Raw genomic sequence first — 20,548 nt, 5'->3', positions numbered from 1 at the left:
TATACATACAAAACTTGGAATTGACTATTATAGGTGATATTAATATAGTAATGTTTATGAAGATAAATTGATATTTTAATTTTAGTTAATTTTTATTTTTGACCGAAGGATGTAATAGTTTAACGTAATAAAATGATAAATATATTAAAATTAGTTATAAAAACAAAAAAATCTACTAATATAATTTAATAAAATTTAAGACTATTAAAATATTTAATCAATTAAGAGTATATTAGATTTTAATATTTATTTTTAACTTAAAAAATAATAATTTAATGAAATTAAAAAATAAAAATATTAGAATAATTATTTTTTTAGAAAATTATCAAAAAAATTATTTAAATAAAAAAAATCGACTAAATGTAATTTAACAAAATCTAAAAATATTAAAATAATTAATCCAAAAGCAAATTATATAGTTTTAAGGTAATCTAAACTATAGTTTTAATTATGTAGTTCTGATATATCAAACTGCAAAAAAACATAGCACAAATTAAACCTAATTATATTCTCATCTCCAGCTCACATCCAACCCCTCGACTCAAGCCTACACCCTTACAAACCCTCGTTGCCGTCGCCAACCTTGTTGTCTCCCCGTCGCCGTTGCTGCCGTCACCTTCGTCGTTGCTGCCATTTCCGTCGCCCTTGCTGCAGTCGTCGTCGCCCTAGCTGCAGTCGCCTCCACCCTTGCTGCCGTCGTTGTCGCTGCTGCAGTCTTCTCAGCCGCTGCAAAGTTGCCTGCGCCCACTTGCTGTCAGGTATTGCTGTGGTTTTACTTCACTTCTATGGTTCTTTTTTGGCAAGTATTAGGCAATTGAACCAGAAAAGAATGCTATGGACATTAATTTGTGAGGAAATCCTTAGAATATATTGATGGGAAGGTGATGGTGGGGGTGAACCAGTTCAAAGAGTCCTCTCGTGCGATCTCTTTGTTTCCTGATAGGCTCCCCGGTTAGTTGATTAGCATGTCAAACTCTAACATGCTGGATCCCCTCTTATGCACCTCACATTAATACAGCTTAAAATTGTTATGGTTTCAGTCTATTGTGAAAGAGCAGGGCTGCACGTGGATGCTTATTTCCATTTTTTTCTTAAATGTTTGATGCTTTTCTGTGAATTGCAACTTAAATTTGTTTTTTGCTGCAGTCCTTTTATTTTCCTTTCAATATCAATGTGGTGGGTGAGTGTTGAATTTGAGCATGGTTAATCTATTGAAGAAGTGGCAGAAGCTTTATTGGGCAAGTGTTGAAGGTAATAAAAAATTCATTTAATGTTATTTCTTTAAATTAAGTTTTACACGACTTCTATATACTCTCGTCCCTTTTTTTTTGGATCTTGTTTAGCTGTAGAAGCAAGTTGTTTATGTTCAATTGAAGAAGATGTTGAATTATGGTGTGTATTTCCATGAAGTTATTATTGAGTAAGTGTTATTTAAATATTTCTTATAATTATAGTTATAAATAGATCTATTATTTAGGATTTAATATGCTAATTGTGTTTTTTTTTCGCAAAGGTGGTAGATAAATACTCTTAAATATAGACCTGGAAGATGTACAAATTGTAATAGATGTTGCATCGTATTTGGTTTTTATTATTTAGAACATTATTTTAAATTTTATTGAATTTATGGTTGGTTTGTATCAATATACTGTATTTTTAATGTTGGATACTTAGATTTAATTAGTTTATATTTTGTAATTTTTTTGTTTTCATTAACTTTTATTAATATATTTTAGAATTGAATTATTGTAAATGGGTACTCATTTAATTACTTGAATATTCATATAAACGGGTAGGTTACCCGGTACTCATTTAAATATCCATAAAATTTAATTTAATAGTCATTTAATTTAAATGGGTTTAATCGGGTTTAGGTAGTATGCTGGTATTCCTATTCGGATTTGGGACGGATTCAGGTAACAAGAAAAATTTCTTAAACGGATTTGGATGGGTTCGGGTATGTGTTTTTTAATCAGGTTCAGGTTAGGATATTTTTAAATGGCGGGTACTCTATTTGTTGCCATTCCTAGGCTTGAAGAGAGAGAGTGACTAGAACAAGGTAAAATCAAATTTTTCTTCTGTTTGTTTCTCCAGAAAATTGTTTTATTTAGAAAGAAAGGCTCAATTTTCAGTCTCACATATTTTTTAGCACCTAATTTAATTCAATTCAATTCAGTTCCAACAGGCTTCTAACAGGTTTACGTTGTTCAAGTTTTTAACCAAAGTAAAAAGAAAGAAAGTAGTAAAATGGTTCAGTTAGGGTTTTTGTTACTGCATCTGAAGTTTTTATGCTTCTGCTTTAAATTTAATTTATTCATTTGATTAATTCTATTGTTCTCTTATCTTCGATTCGTTAAAAACCTATAAACTTTACACCTTCTCTTTTTATGTAAAACATTTTGCAGGTAGAGATATGCTTTGAGAGGGTTTTTGTAGAGCTAGTGTTTGAGGAGAGGAGCTCTCTGTGGAGGGAGCAATTAGCAGTATTAAAGTGATGTGGACAAATGTTTTTAGAATTGTATGTTTCTTTTGCCTAACTTCATCTTTTACTCTTAGTTATTATTATTTGTTGGTTTTGTTTTCTTCTGATTATGGTCAACTTGACATGCTTAATAAAAGAATTGTTGATTTAAGATTCCATACCTGATAAGTTTTATTAATTGAGAAATCTCTGATGTGGAATATTGTACAATTTGCATAAAGATTGTTTCTTGCACATTCCTATTAACTGACATGCTTGGATTCTGAATTTTTTCTGATTCATGACCAGTGGTTATTTTTGCGAATTTCTTAGAATCAATGCCACGTGATTTTTTTTGTCTTATATTTTATTCTATGGGCCATTGCTTAATCTGATAAGGATGGGTTCAGGGCAGATTTCTGATGAAGCGGGAAAGAAACTTAACATGAATTATGGTTTGCATGAGTTAAACACTTGTAAGATATCAACTACTTATTCTTGAATAGGGCACTTTACATGTGTGGGTGCTACATTACAACCTGCTATATTGTGACTCATGAGGTGGAAGAGAGGGGATGTTTGGTTCTTTGGATACCTTCGCTATTGATAGAATTGGGAATTGCATTCATTACTTCTGTGTGATTTTTATTAGTATTTCACACAGAACTATTGTTTCACTTGTCATGTGGACTAAAACTTTGTTGCTTGGGAGACCTGAAACTTTTATGCATACCTTCTTCATTCACTAATATCTTATTTTTTAGCCTCTTATTTATTTTTGCATCATTCACACTTTCAATCTTATGTTCTTACCTATTTCTACAGGGAAATCTTAATCATATATCCTGGTTCCAGTTTATCCCGAATGAATCTGATTTAAACACTTTACCAGATAAGAGGTTAAATCATCTGTACATATTTAGCTTTCTTTTATTATAACTAAAAGTGAATCTAAGTGAAGGTACCTGCCATTGCATGCTTTGGATCACTGATAAAATGTCTGTATTTTGAGGTTGGGCAGTACAAAATTAGAGCAGAAAGATGCTGCAACATGGCTTGTGCTTTGGTCTCATTTGCAGTTGCAGAAAGATGGATTTCTCAGTACATGGACCAATTCCTTTGTCGGACCTTGGGATCCTTCTCAGGGTTTGCATAATCCTGGTAAGGATAGTGGTTGTCTACCAGTTATGTGATGATTAATGCCATTTAAAGGGTAAGAAAAGAAAATGAAATTTGTTATTTATAGGTTATAGTGCATCTGACATAGTCTAATTTATGACTGCCTGCCAGATGAGAAAATTAAGCTCTGGCTTTTCCTTCCTGGACACCACTCTTCTGTTGTTGAGCGCGCCCAAGCTGCAGTTTCTAGATTAAGGGGTAACCTCTGCTCTCAAGTTCTATTGCTCTCTCTCTCTCTCTCTCTATATATATATATATATATATATATATATATAACTTTATATATATGCTCTCTTGTTTGTCATTGGTCTAGTAGCTAATGGATGTTCATGCTATTGCTTAACCAATTATTACCCAATTTCTGGTCACCCCTCCCTTTCTTTTTCTTTTTTCTGGGCTATGTTTTACTTATGGTCATGCTAATACAATTTTATTTTTCTTGTGCATTTGTTTAAGTTGTTGCATCTGGAGTTTGGGTGGCTCCTGGGGACTCTGAAGAAGTTGCTGCTGCTCTTTCTCAGTCTTTAAGGAATTGTATAGAAAAGTAAACTTTCTCTTTTAAATTCTAAGATTTAAATGTTATCCATCATTTATTTGTATAAAAAATTTTGACATTGGAATTGGCAGAGCACTTGTTGGACTTTCTTACATGAGATTTGGAGACGTATTTTCAAAATATCACCAATCTCAAAGTGAAGGACTCTTCAGGTTAGATATTATGAAGTATTTATAGTCATATATGAATAGTTCACTAGAAGTTTCTAACTTGATCAATTTTAATTTTAATACCACTCATTAGTATGTATGACAATGATATCCAGAATCTAGGTCTTGTGATTGTAGCATTAATTTTGCTTTATTCTTGATATGTATATTTGATCCAATCCGCATTTAAATATCATGGCATCTGTTGCTAATTTTTTGTTTAATTCATAGTAGTTTGTGGTTATAGCATATTGGAGACAATCCATCATGCAGTGCTGCGACCTGCATGTAGCTGCTGAAATTCAGGAATACATATCTAGTTGCACACAAAAACACAAGGAACGGAAATGATACTTTGACACTCTTTTCCCTCCCTGTTATTATCTTTCCTCAATATATTAGTACTTAAAGGGCTTTATGGAAAAGCAGCTTTGCAAGTTTACAGTAGAGAAACATATTTTTTGGCAAGAGTTTTGTGGCTTAATATGATGAGATTGCAATGGTTGGAAATCAATATGTTCGCACACAACACTATAAATATTTAGGCAAAAATTCCTTTGGCAAGTTCTATAGTTTGAAATCTGTAGTAAATGCTGATGTGCAACAAATTAAACAAACATTCCTCAACCCTTAACAAAATTGGGCACTTAGTTGAATTGTATTAAAGCTCTTAATAGTCAAAGTTAATGGAAATAGGTTACACCTTTGTAATACCCCAGAAGGGAATTTTTCTCATATTTTGGAGTTACGTTAGAATTAATAAGATTTCACTAATCTAATTACAGTATTACTTGCGAGAGCAAATGACTAATGTACAATAAGAGGTAGAGAGATTTTCCCCCTTAAGTGATATTTTTTCTGGTATTTACAATTCATTTTTCTTTAGGATGCCATGGCTTTGTTACTTCTAGGAGTATGAGGAAGTTATTGTCAAATTGTTGTGTTTGTTTTTCTTATGGAAGGGAGGCTGTACAAGATTTAGAGCACCAATATTTATCATAGTTTCTGATGTGATACAAGATGCTTGTGGATATCCAGTTGCTGAATTGGAAGGTTCCGGATCCATAATTAATTCATTTGCGATATTTTTCGAGAGATAGATCCCATTTTTGTCTTAGAGAAATGACCTCCATACAAAAGGAAAATTTCTGTTTAATAGATGTGTCTATGTGGCTGTTGATTCAGTGCGAGATTCTCCTTTTTCCTTGGATGTTAGAATGGAATGTTTTAGTGTTGCAGCTTATGTGCCTACTAGGAAGTTCAATGAAGGAAGAATTGGGACGTCAACGTATGCAATTGTTCATACTTTATTCATTGGTGATATGTGGGTAGTATGGACTAGGAAGTTCAGTGAAGAAAAAATTGGAGTTTAATGTTTGTAAGCCCGATAAGGGGAATAGTCTCTTCATGTTTTGGCCACTATAAGAATTTGAATGAAGTGGTGATTTTTTTTTTCAAATTTTTTTTGGGGCTGTATGACCTTATATTCTATCTCAATGGAGCAATTATCCTAATAATGAGACATCAGAAAAGTAACAATTTTGTGTTCCTAATATATTTTACAAACTGGTGAGCTTATTATATCTATATTTAGAGTTGTCTATTCTAAGACTACTCCTGGCTCTGTTACTGCGTATAATGTCTTTGTTAGTGAGTAAACTCGGACTTCGATGCATGCAATGTTTATTAGGTGGCAAATCACTTCTTCATTTTTACACCTACTTTGGTGAAAGTTGTGGGTATTTTATGCAGAAAGCCAGGAATTTTGATTTTCAACATTTGAGCTTTCTGTTGTTCCATATGTTTGACATAATAGCAAAATATAACTATCTGGTAATGATTAAGGATCTAGAACTTGGAGTTACTAAGTTAACATGTTAATAAAAATTGAGGTCAATAGTTGTGTTTGCCAGAGTAAGAAGTTATAAAACTCCCTCGTGACATAGCCTGTATCTCACCTTTCTCTCTCTATCTCTCTCAGTAAGTTCTATGCTTATAAACTAGTTATGCTTGTCTAGAATCATAGTTTAATTTTTTGAGTTTTGTGGCATCATCTTGTTTTGGCAGATTTTCATTTGGTATTTTCCGTAAAGCGTTCATCTTTGCTCTCTCACTAAGTTCTATACTTATAATCTTGTTATGCTTGTCTAGAATTTATAGTTTAATTTTTTGAGTTCATGGCATCATCTTTGTTTTTGCAATTTTTCATTTGGTGTTTTTCGCAGAAGACAGCCTACGGTTGAGTTCATCTTTGCTGCCACTGAAGAGGCAATCTTTGTGCATGTTATAATATCTGCAAAGTTGGTGAAATTTCGTATCTTAGATTGTTTTGCGGTCCTGATGTTTGGTGTGATATAACACTTGTTAACCTTATATTAATTTGTGTTATTCATTTCTAGGCATATCCGAGCGCTTTCAAGTGGTGACATAGAAAGGGTGTTAAATCATTCTTCTAACAGTTCTGGTTACAGACTTCCAGGTTGGTTTATATATACTCTGGCATTCAGCATGTTAGAATTACTACTATAACTTACTTGGGCTAGAGGTAACATTATCACAGCATACAGTTAAAATATGGTTAAATACATTAGAAATGATATATGCTTTGATAGAAACCATATCAAGAAGGTGTGTTTGAACAATTCTCTGTGGCCATGCATATTACTCCATATTAGTGTATCTTTTTTTGTATTAATAGATATCCATGTGACAATGGAGAATCAGGAAGACTTTCTGTTAATAAAAAAAAGCAAATAAATTTATGGATGTACTTGCGAGGAAATATGTGCTCAACCAAATCTTTTTAAGTAACTCTGAGAGAAATTACAGTATTCCACTTAAAAATGCTACAGTGATAGAGAATAAGGACCAGAACATGTTAGCATGACTGCCACTCAGGCTGGTGGCTGGCATCGGCTTTTTACTCTTGGAGTACAAAGTCTGTTAGCACATGCAATTTCAAATGGAACAATGTTGGGATGTTTTGACTTAGAAATTGAGATCTTCAAAGCACCATCTTCTTAGTATTTTTAGAGTGCATGCCTTTAAAATTACAATATCTTTTATCATCCTGTAGCAGACACAGTAGGTTAGTCTTTTATTGGAGACGAGTCTTAGTAAAGATGCTTTATATACATCCAATCGGCAATAGAGGCCAATGACTATTCTACATACAACCCACTTATTATAGGTTGTTTTGCAAGAGTTTGACAGAAGTAGCTATAGTTGAGCTGGTGATTTTGTTGCTTTTGCCAGGCTTCTAGACCTGCTTAACCTGCAAAATCTCCACATCTGTTGCATCTTATTTTTTTTATTTAACGTAATTTGTCAATTTACTTACTGGACAGGTGGGAAGATTGATCAATGCCCCATTTTCTTCATTCTGCCCTGCGTTCTAATTATTTGGGTTCTCACATGACTATGATTGTCAAGTGCCAGTTATGCAGCCTTTCTTCCTTGACTTCCCTTAACTGTCATGTTTTATTTATTGCAGTGATTGTTTCTCCTCATGGAATGCGTGGTTGGCTCACAGGATATTTTCCAAGTGATCTTGTCAAGCAAGTATATTTCAGGTTGATTGTGTATTTTATTTGTTGGCTTGCATATTCACAAGGTCCCCTCTTTTATGGACAAGTGTATGTGGAGCTCATGCTACAAAATGATAATATCCTGAGTTAATATTCTTTTACCATGTCATATTTCTGTTCAGCAGTTCCGGCAAATTTAGGACTTCAAATGGATTTATAGGTGTACCATGTCATGTTTCTCAAGGGCCCGGGTGCATGCTGAGGGGCCAAAATTGCTATGTTGAAGTGACACTTGGTTGTCCTAGAACGGAAAGCGAAAAGGGGTTGAGGTCAAACTCAAATTCGATCAGGAACTTACCTAAGATTCATGTTGTGGAATCCCCAGCTGTGGGAAGAGGTGATTATAAGGGATCACTGGATTATCCTTCTGCACATGAGAAAACATTTATCTACCCAGCCGAGGCAGTTGTTGTTCCAGTCTTGCACACATCATATGCTCGATCTTCTCTGAAAAGGTGTGTTTGATTCTATGCTGGTTTCTATCCTGTGTGAATCAAGGTGCTATAGTTGGAATGTCATATTAATTTGTCACTTCCTGTGGACTTGTGGGTTTAATCTATTGATGTTTTGAAATAGAAATTTAAGGACGTTAGAAGTGTAATTTGGCCACTGGCTATCCTGGCACGACATAGTTACAGTCTCCCTCAGAACAGTTTTCTTTCCTTTGGCAAAATGCATTGTTGAGCCGCCGAATTTTTTGGTTTTATTCTATTGAGCCCCTAAATTGTTATTTTATTCTATTGAGTCTTTGTATTCTTAATTGAGTCCTTAATTAAAGCAGATATAGAAAAGGCTCAATAGACAAACAAAAATCTGGTGAAGTCTATGTAAATAGTCCTTACTCAAAGTAAAAAAAAAAAAGGGCTTAATAGGAAATATGGAAATCAAGGGCTCAATAGAATAAAACTGAAAAGTTCAAGGGATTAATAATGGGTTTTGTCTTTTCGTTATTTCTTTTGTGCACATGCATTTCCATCATCCTGCATGGTTCAATAAGAATCATCTTGTTGCATGTTTATGTAGTTTATCTTGATTTTTTCATGGTTGACCAGATGATTATGATCTATTTCTGTTCGGTTTGAGAGTTTTGTATATGTGAACTAAATTACTATAATTTGTGTTTTCACAGGTTTTGGCTCCAAAATTGGATAGGGCCGTCATTGCCTGCTTCATCTTTCTTTATGCATTGGTTAGTGCTTTTCTTGCAAATTTTGAATTTAACCCTTAAGCTATGCCAATTAATAAATATGATAGATACTGAGATTTGTGAGAAGAAAATATAAAGGAATATAGAGCTACCATATGAAAATTAATGTTACTTCATGAATTCATAAGTCAGTGAAGCAAGACATCTCACTATCTAAGTTTCAAATGCACCTCTTAAGTAAGTAATTAAAAGATGACTGCTCAAGCATACAACATGCATACAAAGTGTCAAAAGAAGAAAGAAGGGAAGAAAAAACGATCATATGAACTCAGTAATGACTGACTTGTGATAGGTTTATGCTGCATTTTAGTCAGGATGGTGTAGAATGTCTCAGTTCTGTGGGATGAGATGGATACTATTTTTCATAGATTATTTAGATTAAATGGGCCCATCTATAAAGGGAAGTAAATTTTTCCCTTTGCTCACAAAATTAGCATTGGAATGCTAGTTTTCTTCTTATGAGTTCTTGGTTTCAGAGATACTACTTACAGGTAAGAAGGCACAAAGGACAAATCAATATGCTGGTATATAATATGAATAGTTAAGCATTTACATGAATCAGAAGATTGTTTAGTTTCATGTTTACTTCAAAGCACTATGTTAGTTTATATGTGTTTTGAATTTTAATGCATAAATTGAATATTAATGTAAGTCGGCCATTTTTATTTTGTCTCTCTCATTGTTTTGCTTGCATCAATTTGTAATTATGATAATGTCGAGAATTAGGTATTGATCACGAATCTTCATTTTATGCTCTAATGTTCTTGTTTATTCAGTGGTGGTGACATAGATAACATGGAAGGATCGTGGATTGAATCTAATGGAGTGCGTATGCGACATGGCTGTAATAGTAGTAGCAATAGTAATAGTAGCAGCATTGGCTCCTTAAGCAGCAGCTCCAGTGATAGTGATCCTAAAAGAACCGGAGAAGCTGGTGACCTCGAGGCAGATGCAGATTCATTATCATGTAGACAGTCTGGTTTATCTTCTAATGATCAGATGGAAATTGATGGCCCCAAATTGGTATTGCAATTTTAGATTTGTATTGTCAATTTTTATCTGCTATACTTTCTTGCATTTGTCTCTGAATAGTTGCGTCACCTTGGCTGTCAAAAAATTTTAATTGAGCTTGTGAGATTGAATGAATTTTTGCTCCATTCTGGCCCAAGTCATTCACTGTTTGTAAGACGTGATGTTGGGTGATATGAAATTGAAATCAGTTATTACATTTCAGAGATCACTGAATTTGTGATTTTAATAATACCTTTTTGTAGTTTCATATTCGCGGTCTCATTCATATGATTCTTGATGCCACATTGATATGCATTTATTTTATTTGAAGTGTAAATAGTTCAGATGTCCCCCTTGAATATTAATGCAAGTATTTCTTGTTTCATTAGATTTGTTCTTTAGTTTTGTTATATTTATTATTATTATTATTATTATTAAGAAGGTGGAAAAATATCTCATGAATTTCTTTTTGTACATAGTCATTTGATTGCCAATAATTGATTACGCATGACGTTCATTGGCGCCTCTTTCCTTTTGGTCTAGTCAGATATTTTTTGCCTTCTTTCTTGGGTTTAGAGTATCAAAAAAGGAAAAAGAAAATTTAAACGCATTCTTTTGCAGGGTACTAAGCGTCCTCGTACAGGGATGCCAGAATCATTTGGTCAAATGGGAGCAATGAAAAATAATTTAATGCAAGATGCATACAAGTCTGATTTTGGTTCTCTTGAAATTAGTAATTCTGCCATCACAGGAGTTGCAAATGAGCAGATTGGAACTCATTTAGATTGGGATGATGATGACAGAGGTATAGGGATTAATATCCAAGCTCTTCTATCTGAGTTTGGTGATTTTGACGATTTCTTTCAGAATGACGTGCTGCCTTTTGGAGAGGTAATTCTTATACTTTGCATAGAAAATTGTTGGCATAGAAAATTGTCTTCCTTGATTTGAGGGAAGTATAAATAGAATAATTCTGACAAACATTATGACCTGCAAAACACTGCAACTGGCAACAGTTTGATTGATACATATTTATGGATCAACCTCAATGTCTAAATTGTCAGAAGCTACTAAATAGCATGAGAAAGCAAGTCTGGAAACTTATTGTTTTAATTTTGAACACTTTTTTCCCTGGTTGGATTTGCTTTATTAAGATGTGTGAACAACAGTGATCTTCCTGTTGGTTCAATTTTGGTCTTCCTTATTTTCATTTCAAATCTATAGTAGAAATGGCCATGAGCATCATTAGCTAATAATCTACTTTTCACTTCAGGAAACATTTCAGTATTCTACACCATAACATAATGCTACAATATTTATTCTACTAAAGTGATACTTTATAAATAGCAGAGTGATTAATAGGGAGCACAAAAACTGAAATTCTCTGGCGTTTATGGAATCTAATCGTGATCCTTTCTTTCCTCTGCTGTTGTGAAGCCTCCTGGTACAGCAGAGTCACAGGCTCTTATGTTTTCTGCTCCAGATTGTGGAGAAGTTGTTAGCAGTCCTATTGGGGTAATGGATGTTGCAGATCAAATGCTTTTGCCTGTGAGCTTTCCATCATTTGAGAGCTTTAATCCACCTCCTGCAGAAGCCATAGATGAGTGTGTCAGCAAAAATCGAGAAAGCACACTTGAACCTTTGACATCATGTCCAGTGCAGCACACTCCACCATCTTCTACAGGTGAGTTTGAGCATTTGATCAAAGCTGAAGCTCTGATGTCCTTTGCTCCAGAATATGGAGCTGTTGAGACCCAGACGAGTGAGCTTTCCTCGTCAATTTTCAGAAGTCCATATTATCCAAAGTCTCGCAAAGTTGAAAGTTCAAATTCAAGCCCAAACAATTACAGATATGGTGCAACTCCACCCTCATCTCCTTGCATTGATGGATCAGATGAGAAGACTAGCATGACTGTGAATCCAAAAGCAGGGACTGCACGTGTGGACACAAAGAAATATTACACTCATGTGGAGAGTGGGAAGGAGCAACATGATAGAAAATTATTCACACAAACTGATAGCATTGCTACTAGTGATGGGATAGTGCCATCTTCTTTCTCTACCTTTGATTCTACAAATGCTGTTAAATCTGTTCTGAAGAAAATGACTGAATCTGCTGTAGGATCAGAAAGTTTCATACTTTCTATGAAGACTGTGTTGGCAACTGAAGTTGAATCTCTTATGTTCCAAGCTTACATGTGCAGAGTTCGCCACATACTGTTATCTTCCTCTAACCCTGCATCTGTAAGTTTGAGTAGGTTAAGCAGCAGCTCTGTTTTGGGTGACCTACCGGGTGAGGGGAGTACAATGACAGACAATATATCTAGCAGGTATGAGGTGAAGAAGAAAGAATCGATACCTGTCAGAATTGCTGGTGATTTTGATGGGGGAGTGCTAGATGGTCATCTCAATGCACCTGTTGGTGTTTGGCGGTCTGTTGCAGTTCCTAAATTAACCAAACCTAGTAATTCACCAAGTATTGAAGTCAGTACATCCTTACCTCATCATTCATTGAATGATGAAAGAATGTTTTCGTATAAACATAGGCAGCCACTACAGGAGCTACTTGATGGGATGTCATTACTTGTTCAGCAAGCCACCTCCTTTGTTGATGTGGCTCTGGATGCTGATTGTGGTGATGGTCCTTATGGTTGGCTTGCACTACAAGAGCATTGGAGGCGAGGTTTCTCTTGCGGTCCTTCCATGGTCCATGCAGGATGTGGGGGGACTTTGGCTTCTTGCCATTCCTTGGACGTTGCTGGCATGCAGCTAGTGGATCCACTTTCTTCTGATGTAAGCTGTTCCCTTGTGCACATATCATGTTGTAGGATGATATTGTCAACCTGATCCTACATGCCTGGATTTTTTCTTGCAATGCTTAGAGTGCCCTTTCTTCTTTATATTTTGTTTCTTTCCTCTTTTCTATTTCCTAATTCTTTTTATATCTTTTCGGGTCCAGATTCATGCCCCCTCTGTTATTAGCTTGCTTCAGTCTGAAATCAAAACAGCCTTAAAATCTGCCTTTGGGAATTTGGATGGCCCATTATCAGTCACTGATTGGTGCAGAGGCCGTGGTCAGTCAGGTGATGGAGTTTCCACAGTTGATGGATCTTATGCTGAATCTATGTTAAGCGAGTGCAAGGATTCTTCAAGCACTGTATGTTTATCTGTTGGAGAACCAATGAGTCCAGCCCAGTCTTCTGCTGGTGCATCTTCTTGCCTTAAAGGTATACTGATAAATTATTTATTGGGCTCTGGAATTTCAGGTGACTTACAGTTTTGCAATCGCTGCAGTTGATGGTGCTAAAGCAGATGACACTGGGCAAAGGAGATTGAGCCAAGAAATAGAGTCGGAGCAGCTATCGAGTTCCCGAAGGCCAACAGTTTTTGTTCTTCCTTCCCCTGCTGTACTTGTTGGGTATTTATTGTGATTGCAGCTCTTTCACTTCAATACCTGATAAGACTTATTTTTTACACTTATTTTCACCACTCGTTAAGTGATTGCTTTTAGTAATGTTAGGCTGTTTGAAAAGATAAATTGCATCGATAGAAAACTTTTACTAATGCCAGGCAGGTTGCAAAGATAAATTTGCCTCTAGACAAATTCTACTCGGGAATGAGATAGAGCTTCTCCTCCCCCCTTCCCCCTCCCCCCCCCCCCCACAACAACAACCATTCTTTCTTGTTCTAGCCAAAACGAATTTTCTGACACTTTGGGGTTTCAGGTTCTATTTTTTTTTGCATTATAATACCCAACCAACTAATATCATTAGAACTTAACGATCTTATACTAATATAATGATTTTCTATTATAAATCATTTATTAAGTGATTTAGCATTTATTTATCTATAATGAACCCATGATAAACAAAATTAACATGTACTTTTTAGTTTATTAGGAAAAACTTTAAATGAATTTAACAAATGGTTTTATACTGAAAACTAATATTATATCAATGTCGCATCATTAAATATTAGTTAGAAAAGTATTACTGTGTTAAACAGTGACATTGTGGACCCTAAATGTCAAGAGAAAAGCCACAAACCCTTAAACCAATGGTGTCCTTTATCTGTATCCCCAAATTTTATTATATTTAATTACATTTGATATATATATTTATTGTATGACCTTTTGTTGTCTTCTTTTGTTGTTTTGGTGATCATTCCATCTCTATGCATAACAGGTATCAGGACGATTGGCTTAAGACACCAGCAAGCTCTTTACAACTCTGGGAGAAGGCTCCTTTTGAACCATATGCTTCGCCAAAACCTGTAATATTCTTGAAAAATGTTGCAGTTTTCACAAATTCCGCATGCCTGATAATTTATTATTTAAAAGTCTAAAATTCTGCTTTAATTGTGAGTGATATTTCAACTTTTCTGTTCATTAATTGTTGCAGATTACTTATTGTGTTATATGTCCAGACATTGACCCCCTTACTTCTGCTGCTGCCGATTTTTTTCAGCAACTTGGAACTGGTGAGTGGTATTGTATATTCGTAGAGTGATGTGTCTAGCAAGTGCATTATGTTATAGAAAACGTACATTACCCTCATTAGGGAGGATAGCTTATGCTGTTTTCTTGTGGAGTGTGTAAGGTGAGTATGGGTTTGGTACCAGTTATTTTTACCTGGCAGATAAGCTAAACTTATTAGATTAACTTTTTGGGAAAATGATTTGCAGCCAGCTTCTTGGTGAAATTTTGCTTTCCACAATGAGAAGGCCTTTGCTACTGGGACATTGTTGTTTCACTTTCAATTCTATGTTTAACATGCAAAAATGAGTATGCACTTGTTAGTCTGTCGCTATTACATCATGCTTCTAGTGAATTGGGTCTTATAAAAGAGTTTTCTCCTTCAGTTTACGAGACATGCAAATTGGGAACTCATCAACCTCAGAGTTTGGGAAACCAAATGGAGATAGACACAGGGAAGTTATCATATTCTGGTTTCGTTCTTCTTGACTGCCCACAATCAATGAAGATAGAAAGCAGTAATACGTCTCTTGTGGGTTCAATAAGTGATTATTTTCTCTCTCTCTCCAATGGCTGGGACATGACAAGCTATCTTAAATCTCTTTCAAAGGCTGTTAAAGCTTTGAAAATCGGTCCGTGCTTATCAACAAACCCCAAAGAAGGAAATACTGGCCCTTGTATGGTGAGTGGCAGGTTCCTATTTTTGTTCATTATTTATGGTGCATTAAATTGCTTTTCTCCTGATAACTTGTGGTTCAAAAGGCTCTGTAATACTGCTGTAAGCGTGTCTTTACCTAGCTTTAGCAAATATTCTTCATTTATGATAGAAGGTGCTGATATCTTTTGATTTGATTTGTCAAGTTGCTGCTTTTATTGTTTAAGTTGTTAAGCATTCCTACGGTTGATAGAGCATATCCAATAGTGCTTAATTTTAAAGGGCATCATCTCTATAATAAAGAGTATCAGTCAAAGAACTTTATTCAAGTCCAGTGAACTCTTTATATTTTGCTTTTTATTTCCATAAGTATTGATGGATTTAATATCTCTTTTCTTTCCTATTTAACTTTTGCCAGTAGAAAAGAAGAATAAAAATATCCATAATAAAGTGCATAGAAACTTGCAATGTATTTATTAAACTCAAATATAGAGTGATGGAGAGCCAAATCATCTTTTACTTTATATTTAAAGAATAAAGAGTCCATTGGAGTCTTATTTTGTTAGATGACCCTTTAAAATAAAGAATTTGACATATATAAAGAGTGCGCATTGGAGATGCTCATATGTAACATCTTTCTAATTGAAAGTGTACAACTGGTTTAACTTTTTTTCTCTTTGCCACTCAGGTCATCTACGTGGTCTGCCCCTTTCCTGAACCTATTGCAGTTTTACAAACTGTCATTGAATCTTCTGTTGCTGTTGGATCAACATTTCTCTCATCAGATAGAGAGAGGAGGCAGGCCTTGCTGAGTCAGGTTGGCAAGGCTTTAAGTTGCTCAGCAGTTGTGGATGAAGCATCGCCATCAAATGTTCTAGTACTTGCTGGTTTTAGCGTTCCTAAATTGGTATTGCAAATTGTGACAGTTGATGCCATTTTTAGGGTTGCGAGTCCTGCTCTAAATGAGCTTGTCATTCTTAAGGAGACCGCTTTCACTGTATACAACAAGGCTCGGCGAATTTCCAAAGGATTCTCAAATGATGTACAGTCATCAACATTGTCTGGTAGATCCCATTCTGTCATCCCACAAATGAATTCTATTCCAGCAATGTGGAAGGATTGTGTTGGTCCTAGACTTGGAGGACCTACACTACCAAGAGAGGGTGAAATGGATGCTGGCTTGAGATCAGGTAGTTGGGATAACTCCTGGCAAACAGCAAGGGGTGGAGGGTTGAGCTGTGATCCAAGTAGAAATGGAGATCTTGTTCTTCAAGATGAATGTCGCTACCTGTTTGAGCCACTTTTCATTCTTGCTGAACCAGGTTCTCTGGAGCATGCAGCTGCACCTGCAATTTTTTGTAATTTAACTGCTGAATCTTCAAAACTGTTGTCTGATGATAGCAGTGGAGGTTTCATGCAAAGTTCCAGTTCAGCAGTGAGTGCTGATACTGGATCTAGCTCTCAACTTGATGGGTCGGAGCCAGATGGCCTTGGAGGTGGTTATCAAAAGACTCTTCCAGGCCTACATTGTTGCTATGGATGGACAGAGGATTGGCGTTGGCTAGTGTGCATCTGGACAGATGCAAGGGGAGAATTGCTCGACAGCCATATATTCCCTTTTGGAGGAATTAGCAGTCGACAGGACACAAAGGGCTTGCAATGCCTTTTTGTGCAAGTTCTGCAGCAAGGATGTCAGATACTTCAGGCTTGCTCCTCCCCTGATATTGCTGCTGCAAAGCCCAGAGACTTTGTGATTACACGCATTGGAAATTTCTTTGAGCTTGAGTATTTAGGTACAGTTTTCTTGCATGATAGTCCTCCATGCTTTTCTCTGTTCAATAGTTGCCTTTCCAGGCAGAAGATCTTCCATATGCTTTTAACCATTTGCAACTGCTGGAAATTTAACTATTAAAAAATGGGATCTCTATTATGAAAGAAAACAGTCTAAATTATCAGGTTTTTTTTTATGGTTTATATACTTGCTTTTAGAATCTTTTAATGTGCTATAGAAATTTTTGCCATTCACTTGTTACCTATTATTTGTTTATCATGCCTGTTGGATGCATTTGCTAATTTTTTCAGCCTGTTTATGTTATATTTGTCTTCTGCTTTGTGATTAACAGAATGGCAGAAAGCTATTTATTCTGTTGCGGGTTCTGAGGTGAAGAAATGGCCCCTGCAACTGCGGCGATCTATGCCAGATGGGATGCCTGCAAGCAGTAATGGAGCTAACTTGCAGCAACAGGAGATGAGTTTAATGCAAGAGAGAAACCTTCCTTCTTCACCCAGTCCACTGTATAGCTCTCACTCTAAAGGTTCTGGCTTTATGAAGGGTGGTTTAGGACAATCTTCTGGAAGAAAACAGCTTATAGGTGGACACACAGTGGTTGATAACTCAAGGGGAATGCTTCAGTGGGTGCAGAGCATCAGTTTTGCTACAATTTCAATTGACCACTCTTTGAATCTGGTATTTCAAGCAGATTCACCTTCTCCTGGTAAGCTAAACCTCTCCACTTTACTATTTACTATATTTCATTAACTGATTCTAGATGCAAATTTTACATTGGATATTCACTTACACTTCCTTAATTTACCACTGGCTTGTAACTCCAGTTCATGAATTCCTCCTAATAAGTCTTTAGGTTATAGCTTTAATAATTCTAATTCTTTCACTTGTCTTGTTTGCTATTTTGGCATGGTATTCTTGAACTGCTGCTGTGGGAACTGGCTAAAATTGCTAGGGTTGCATACTATCACATGTAACATTGAGAAGCATATGCTCATGTTCATTTTGATTTATCTGAATGAAATTTGTGATACTGATGTCAAGGGTCAATTTAAAGGCAGTGAATCCATGGTTTAAGATGGACGAAGTTGAGGTTGAGGAAGGGGGGTGTATGTAGGGGTGAAAACGAGGTGAGCCGATTTGAACATGTCATTGTTTAAGCTCGGTTCGTTGAAATCATATAGTGATCAAGATAGGCTCAAGTTTGAGATATTTGAACGAGTTAAAAGACGAGTCGAGCCTGAGTCAAGCTTGAATCTTTTAGAATATTAATATTTTTTAACATTTTGCTTGTTTTTATTATATAAATAAGAATGATAAAAAAAATAAAAGTTTATTATTCATGAAATTAATAGGAAAAAACCCACAAAGAAATAAGCTCAAAGTGATAAAAAATTCCATTTAAAAAACTAAATAAAAGTATTTTGTTTTACTAAAAGAAAAATAAAAAGAATTTAGCTCGTAAAAACAAATTATTGCACGTCATCTATTCTTTTTAAGCTTTAGCTTATAAGAAGATTTACAAATTTATATTGAATGTGAGTGTATAGAAGATATTTCATAGTTAAGTATGAAATTTCTATTTTGATTTATAAGATATTTGTTTAACTTTATCTTTATTATCATATAAATAGAATTAATGTTAAAATTATATATATCCTATCTTATTATTATATTATCTATAACGAGCCTAAAAGTTTATGAACACAACCGAGCCGAGCTTTTTTCTTCTCAAGCTTGGCTCGAAGTCTTAACAAGCCTAAAAATAAGATCAAGCTCAGATCGTTATACTTTCTGAACGAGTTAGAACGAGTTAAAAAATGAGTTGAATCTAAGTCAAGCTTGAACCGTTCAAATCGTTTTATACCCCTAGGTGTATGTTGTTGTAGTCATCTTAACCTCTTGCATGGTCTATCACCTAGCATGCTCAGATCTATCAATTGGCTTAATATGCTCGTGCGTTATTGTGATAGTGAGTTGATGTGCTAGAACAATAATTTAAGTTCCAGGGAATGAGTTGCGTTTTTTGCACTATAATTATTGTTTTAGAGTTTTCAATCACATGCATGTAAAATATTTGTGACTAATGTAAATATGCTAGTTGAGATAGTTCTGGTCAAGCTTCTTAGAGTAGGTAACTCTTGGTATTCTTGAATCTGGTATTTTGATGGAAGGATGCAACGCAGTCGCAGATGGGATTAATTAGGATCAGGTGCAAGAGGATCTTGTGGGTTAATGTTGTGCATCAAGAATTAACTTCAAATGTTGTGCAGGAGGAACTCAGGGTGGCAGTGGTGTTGGTGCTTCTGGCTATCTTGAAGGTTTCACTCCTGTAAAGTCTCTTGGTTCTACTTCTGCATCTTATATTTTAATTCCATCACCTAGCATGCGCTTCCTCCCTCCAACACCTCTTCAGCTCCCCACATGTCTCACTGCTGAATCACCACCACTTGCACATCTCCTTCATAGCAAGGGCTCTGCAATTCCTCTCTCAACTGGTTTTGTTGTATCCAAAGCTGTGCCATCTATGGGGAAAGACTACAGAAGCAACTCAAGGGAGGAATGGCCTTCAGTTCTTTCTGTGAGTCTCATTGACTATTACGGAGGTACTAACATTGCCCAAGAAAAACTCTCTAGAGGGACTGGGAAGCAAGGAGTACGGACTTTAAGCTCAGAAGTTAGGGACTATGAAATTGAGATACACTTAATTCTAGAGTCTATAGCAGCGGAGCTTCATGCCTTGTCATGGATGACTGTGAGCCCAGCACATTTGGAGCGACGAACTGCACTGCCTTTCCACTGTGACATGGTTTTAAGGCTTAGAAGGCTGCTTCATTTTGCTGATAAGGAGCTATCTTCACAACCTGACAAGTCACAGTTATAAGGGAGGGTGAATTGCTGGTTTTCTTATTTCCTTCTGGATAATTAAAGATGGCAAAATGTCCAAGTGGAGCTCTGTGGATTGATATAATCAGGTCTGTCTTGATGCTTTGGTGTACAATGAAGCATAACATGTTATTTGTATATGTAACAGTAGCCTACTTTTATCAACTCCCAGAAAGAAAGGAAAAAAATTCTGGGAAAGAAATAGTTTAGATCTAACAGTTACAGTTACAACAGCAGTTGTCAAAATTGTAAATGAATAGGACAGTTTGTTACAGCCTAATCAGCATGATTAGTAGATTATATTAATGCGACACATTAATCCGGTCTTGTAGAAGAGATCCTTCTTGTTAGAGTCCAATTGTTGTATTATCATCCTTTGTTGTTGGTTTGTTAGAGAATTTTGAGATTAGCAGCAGCAGTTCAAATTTCCATCAGGTAGTTGTTAGGCATTTACGAGGTGCTTCAATGCATAACCGTTAGAGCATTGAGAGGACCTCAGAAGGCCACATTTCTGGTGTATTAGTTAACGTGCCCAACCGTTAGAGCATTGAGAGGACCTCAGAAGGCCACATTTCTGGTGTATTAGTTAACGTGCCC

At 35.6% G+C, this 20,548-nt stretch overlaps 1 protein-coding gene across 10 annotated transcripts; it reads left to right on the top strand.

Annotated features, from left to right (window-relative positions):
* Window positions 1-452: 452 nt before the first annotated feature.
* Window positions 453-20,287, top strand: LOC8282187 (mediator of RNA polymerase II transcription subunit 13). Of its 10 annotated transcripts, none has more exons than XM_048379367.1 (25): window positions 453-758; window positions 1,147-1,251; window positions 1,344-1,420; window positions 2,406-2,518; window positions 3,287-3,360; window positions 3,483-3,622; window positions 3,752-3,838; window positions 4,097-4,184; window positions 4,268-4,348; window positions 6,571-6,645; window positions 6,745-6,824; window positions 7,839-7,917; window positions 8,055-8,387; window positions 9,062-9,121; window positions 9,916-10,162; window positions 10,772-11,041; window positions 11,588-12,943; window positions 13,110-13,307; window positions 13,417-13,568; window positions 14,335-14,422; window positions 14,551-14,629; window positions 15,011-15,306; window positions 15,968-17,072; window positions 17,403-17,774; window positions 19,339-20,287. In XM_048379367.1, the coding sequence occupies exons 4-25, from the start codon at window positions 2,495-2,497 to the stop codon at window positions 19,947-19,949; spliced, it is 5,895 nt and encodes a 1,964-aa protein (XP_048235324.1). In that variant the 5' UTR covers window positions 453-758; window positions 1,147-1,251; window positions 1,344-1,420; window positions 2,406-2,494; the 3' UTR covers window positions 19,950-20,287. The 10 variants fall into 10 exon arrangements, with proteins under 10 accessions (XP_048235324.1, XP_048235322.1, XP_048235323.1 ...); XM_048379365.1 differs by having other exon boundaries at window positions 454-758; window positions 6,574-6,645; window positions 13,110-13,377; window positions 13,445-13,568; XM_048379366.1 differs by having other exon boundaries at window positions 454-758; window positions 7,839-7,902; window positions 8,058-8,387; window positions 13,110-13,377; window positions 13,445-13,568.
* The last annotated feature ends 261 nt before the right edge of the window (window positions 20,288-20,548 follow it).

Source organism: Ricinus communis, chromosome 9 (assembly GCF_019578655.1).
Source record: "Ricinus communis isolate WT05 ecotype wild-type chromosome 9, ASM1957865v1, whole genome shotgun sequence".
Lineage (NCBI taxonomy): Eukaryota > Viridiplantae > Streptophyta > Magnoliopsida > Malpighiales > Euphorbiaceae > Ricinus > Ricinus communis.
This window is presented reverse-complemented; position numbering and strand designations above follow the sequence as displayed.